This window comes from Argopecten irradians, chromosome 16 (assembly GCF_041381155.1).
Source record: "Argopecten irradians isolate NY chromosome 16, Ai_NY, whole genome shotgun sequence".
In the NCBI taxonomy this organism is placed as follows: domain Eukaryota; kingdom Metazoa; phylum Mollusca; class Bivalvia; order Pectinida; family Pectinidae; genus Argopecten; species Argopecten irradians.
In genome coordinates, this window is record NC_091149.1 from 18417194 (window position 1) to 18422779 (window position 5586).

The following is a 5586-nucleotide window of genomic DNA, read 5'->3' on the forward strand; positions in this document are numbered from 1 at the left end:
TTATGCAGTAATATCTGACTTTCAACAGTTTATTTCCGGACAGACGATTTGTTGTGCCACTCCTCTTGAAGTGTTGTATGGTATTTCACTGCCAGAATGTGGCAAACACTGCTTATCACATCCAGGTTGTACTGTCCTCAGCTACCAGCGAAGGTCTCTACAGTGTAGACTGTTTGATGTTGATCCGACAGACTCCAGTTTCCATGAGGTTGACTCAACTTTTGTCATGGTCCCCGTCACCAGATTAACTGAGGTATTAATTTATGAATATCTTATTATTTTATCCTGAAATTACAACCGTCCCTATATCACGTCACTGATTAAAAACCATGACTTTATATGTAGTTTTGAAAAAAAGAGATTTTGCGAACATCTTTAGTTTTAATTCAATTTGTTATTTATAATTTGAACAAGCAAAATGTATAAGGTTGGGGCGACCTGGCTAAATTTAGAAAGATGTTTGTTATATTCGTTGAATATATATATAGTATGAATTTCGTTGAATATTTATAAGTCCTTTGATTCCATTGAATCATTTTAGACCCATTTCTTCAAACAATGTTTCTAACCATTCCCATTCGACCCTATCGAACGCCTTCTGTTGGTTTTAGAAAATAATTGTCCCTTCTTTATTAAATGAATATCTAATAACGCCACTTAATAATCTTACTGCATCTTCTATGTTTCGCATTTTGATAAAACCCTTTCCGACCACTGTGAATTATTTTGGAAAGTAACGTTTGATTCTTTCCGTTCACCATTTTCCCGGCTTACATTCTTAAGACATTTAAGTAATGACACCTCGATGTAGTGATACAGATATGTTGTTATTAGAAAAAAATTGATTACTTGAATAACCTCTGCCAAGATATCATCATAACAGCGTTATAAATTTTATATTCAGTTTGTTAATTTATTTGTTTATGTCGAATAACGTGGGGTATGATGACATAAAACATACATAATCCTCACCAGTATATCACAAACAATAATCTCCGCCTCTAGATATTTTATTGATAAGTATGCTTTATGTTTGGTTATTGACGTGTGTATAAAATAAATGTTTGACAAATATTTGAATGACTGACGTCAGCGGTCGTGATGGAATTTATTTATCAATTATGGACTTTTATTGAGGTCCACACGTTGTTATACCACCCTGCTGGAATGAATTCAATAATGACTGATAAGTGTTTATTTAAAACGGTATCTAAGCATAGCGTGTTATTCAAGTCACTGTATCGCCATTTACATATGGTAATGAAATTTGTTGAAATGATATAGAGATCGAAGGCGTAGCTTTTGGCATTATATTATATTCTACCAGGGTTAAATAATACCATATGGACCGAATTAAATGTTATATTCAGTTGGAGAATTCTCACAAGACTCCATTTCATTATTAGATATTACTGTTATATATTTCATCTTTATCTGGATTGTCATTAGTAAATTATTGTGTTAATAGTTTTACACAGCAACCTCCACTGCTAATAATTTTGTTGTTTTTAATAGAACCCAAGTTAAAATAGTGCCTATGAATCATTCGACGTGTTAACAGTTTAAAAAATGCACTCAACTATTCCGGTCTCAGGTTGTAATTCGCTATATTTTATCCATTTCAATATTGAAATATCGAGTTGGAAATCGAGACGAAGCGAAAAGAGTGATAGGATGATTGAAATAGCGAATTACAACCTGAGACAAGGTTAGTTGAGTGTATTTTTTAATTTCATAATGAAATAAATCCAAAATGTTAGCGATACATACAAAACAAATGTGAAGGCCCACCACGACCAGGATGGCTGTATTTCAACCTTATTCTTGAAGGAGTCAGTTCTGTCTCTAAAATGGGCGTATTGATAAACGACAACAAAAATGAGCTCATTTTAAGAGACATATGATTAGGTCTACCATGGAATGTTTTCGGAATGCAATTAACAATTATAATTACTTTTATTTTGAAATATTTACATTTTCAATGCAGTCCCACTATGTAACCTTACCAAACGCAGTTGGCAGTCATATAAACAATGAACTTCAAGCGCTTATTATGACGTCATTATCATTGTGACGTCACAATTGTCGTGCCAGCGATCACGGAAGACGGCTGTTCAAATGGCTGTTCCATCCATGACGATAACGAATGATTAATTCATTATAAATGCAAAATTCCTTGGAATTTCATCATAAAATTGTAATCAAATGTAAATATAAGCATTGAACGTCTTTCAGTTGGCATTCATAGCCAATATGAATGCCAACTGAACAGAGGCAAATTCAACATGAAGCGCTAGCGCGCTTCATGGCATTTGCCTCTGTCCAGTTGGCATTCATATTGGCTATGAATTCCAACTGAAAGACGTTCAATGCTTAAATGAAATAAGAAGCACAAACTTGTTAATGATGGTTATAGTGTCATGTAAGCATCTTTTGTTACTGAACAAAAATCCTGTTTTTAATATATAAACATTACCATTCGTCAGTGGTGTATTGTCTTTAATGACCATCTTGTATAAACGGTCGCGGTCACCTGCCTTTAGCGGTCAGTCAATGGTCCTCACGTTGGAAAATACTGAACTCAATTAAGCGGTCACCATTCGTAAGTGGCTAGAGGTCAATGAAATTGCGTCCCGATCAATTCCAAATTAATATCACTGAATGATTCGTTATTGTATTAATAAGATAAAAACAAAATAAACCATTCTCATTCTTATGTATCGTCAGATGAAGCATCGACCAGACCTTATTTGATAATTTGTATCCAACAAATACTTACATTGATTATCACTGTCATATTATTCGTGATATGTTCTATTCCAGGAAATGATTTCACCTTGCAGTAGAAGTCATTGTTCTGGGTTTAACAAATGCGCTGTTACTGATACAACATCGGTATACTGTGATCACTCAGGTACGTAAATCAGAGAAGTATGTTTTATGTTTGGTTATTGACGGGTGTATAAAATAAATGTTTGACAAATATTTGAATGACTGACGTCAGCGATCGTGATGGAATTTGTTTATCAATTATGGACTTTTATTGAGGTCAACACGTCACGTTGTTATACCACCATGCTGGATTTCAATAATGACCGATAAGTGTTTATTAAAAACGATATCTAAGCATAGCCTGTTATTCAATTCACTGTATCGCCATATACATATGACAATGAAATTTGTTGAAATGATATACAGATCGAAGGCGTAGCTTGTGGCATTATATTATATTCTACCAGGGTGATATAACACCATATGGACCGAATTAGGAGAGGATGAGAATGGAATGCCGTTGTAAGAAAGAAAAAATAAACGAAATATAAAAATCGTTCACAATGTGACATTCATTTACAGGAGACCTTCTGAATGAGTGGAGACTAGTCTATGAGACAGATGATGATGGGGACGTAGTTTCCGGACGGGAGGGTGACCTGATATCCGCCTTCCAATCAGCTTCGTCCGTCCGAGTGTATGTGCCCTCCTGGAATCAGACATTCCGTGCTGATGTCACTAAATTTGTTTCGGATCGAAACTCAACATGTTCACAGTCGTCGATCCAGGTAGCCAAGGAAACATGGAACACATTCTCAGCGGAAGCAACACGTGTGTTTTATATGTTCTGTACATCAGGGGATTATCACAAAAGCCTGCACTATCTGTTTGGATCTTCCCGTCCAAGCAATCCGGATACATTTGGTGTCATTGGAATAAAATGGTTCGTGAGGTAACTACTTTAAAATAGTTTATAATTCTGTTTTCATTTTGAGTTCAATATCATTAAAAACATAATTAACGAGTTCCATAATTATCATTATATATTGTGGATATTTTTGATTGTGTATCACGTTTAGTCCTTTTTCATCCATGGTTTGATTTGAGATATTTTAAAATTAGGGGAATAATTAATTACTATGTGTACCATAAGGTTATAAAGGACGTAATTTTTCATTCAAGGAAATCCTGCCGCCATCGCGATAACTATCCGGTTTATTGTCATGACAACGGTGGACAGAGATCCTGCGGATCTTTATCTAAACTCGACTCAGCGATCCGACAGGGCTACGAAGCCAGTTACGTTACAGGAAATGGGTGGACGGCGTCGCTTTTAGATCAAATTGTTCTCAAAGATGGACCGTTGATCAGCGCCCAATTTCTGAGACGCATTGGATCTGAAGTATTGTCCTCTGGCGGTAAATTTATCCGTAGGTTCATAAGAGATAAACCTTTATGGTCCTATGAAATTGACAGATCTGATGGCAATATTAACAGGCTAGGTTGGTATATTGGCGGGAATATAAAGTACAACTTAAAATTTGAAAAAGATATAGACTGGTTTGCAGACACATGTTGGTCAATGGTCTATTCCCACAACCAAGAGGGAGTTTCTCTTGACGGAGTTTTACACAGACTACGAGCTAGTATCATCGCCGGTAGAAGAGTTCGTGTCGTTCTGAATGGTAATGTAGCTGGAGAACCAGACAGTGTTATTGTAGAGACAGACGGACATATCAACGCCCAGCTTCTTACTCAAATATCAGTGGACCAAATGGCTTATTTTCAAAGCAACCCCTACTGGTATTGGCAGATGATATCAACAGCGGGATTTCGACACATTATTAGACTATATCTCGAATCATACAATAACAAAAACAATCCTGAAAAAAGTACAGTCAGTGCACAGTGGTATGCCGATACACGTCAGTGGAGGAAACTGTTAACGATATCAGAGTCAGGGGCCGTTACTTCTGGATCTAAAGAAGTTTTGAGTAGGTCACTGAAATTGGGCGGCATGTTACGTTTAGTTGTAACATTCTCAAACAACACATTGATCGCCTTTACTGCCGACAATGTCGAGCATTTTGGATCGGAGATATCTGCACAATTTGTTCGGTATATTGGACACGTCCAGAAACCAGATTCATCCGACAGAATGTTTGCTCCTGAACCTCACTGGAATTTAATCCTGGTAACAACAGAAGGAAGACTGACGTCATCGCTGTGGGATGTTAAGGACAATAGAATGATTTCTACCAATACCCTCAGGGTAACTAGTTCATGGTTTGTGATTTAAGGGAATAAAAAACAAGAACAATAACATAAAAAAATCAGAACTTGAAAGTTTCTTAAGAACAATATTAACTAAACAAACTATTTGTTTATGATACCTATTTACCATACTAATGATGAACAGATGCAAGCCATATTGTCAGGATGCGTATTTGGTTTTAATTTGATTTATTAATTATATAATTTTAAATAAGCACTGTCCGCATGAAGGGTGAATGCACATTCGATTCAGCCTGTTCTTATTATATTTTCAAATGTTCAAAATTTTACATTAAATATCAGAAAATAGAAAGTTTAAGAAATATTGTTAAAATGGAATAAAAACAATAAAGTTATAGTGGAACTATATTTTATTCACTCTCTGAACTTTACAGCATTATCCTCCAAACTAAAGCCCGCCAGCTGTTCCACGATTTCATCCAATGACCGACGGATTCACTAATCGTATAACGGTTAACAATCGGTAATTATAGGAACTACAATTTTAAAAGAAATGATTGATAGAAATGTAAATATTAG

At 35.6% G+C, this 5586-nt stretch overlaps 1 protein-coding gene across 1 annotated transcript; it reads left to right on the forward strand.

Moving 5' to 3' along the window:
- Nucleotides 1-3571: 3571 nt before the first annotated feature.
- Nucleotides 3572-5295, forward strand: LOC138311035 (uncharacterized). The gene is made up of 2 exons (XM_069252459.1): nucleotides 3572-3724; nucleotides 3955-5295. Exons 1-2 carry the CDS (start codon nucleotides 3615-3617, stop codon nucleotides 5069-5071), a joined length of 1227 nt encoding a protein of 408 aa, XP_069108560.1. The 5' UTR covers nucleotides 3572-3614; the 3' UTR covers nucleotides 5072-5295.
- Nucleotides 5296-5586: the final 291 nt, after the last annotated feature.

Coding starts and splice junctions, on each gene's coding strand:
- LOC138311035 (XM_069252459.1), top strand. CDS start 3,615: ATGTTCTGTACATCAGGGGATTATCACAAAAGCCTGCACTATCTGTTT. Junction 3,725..3,954: donor GGAATAAAATGGTTCGTGAG/GTAACTACTTTA, acceptor TTTTCATTCAAG/GAAATCCTGCCGCCATCGCG.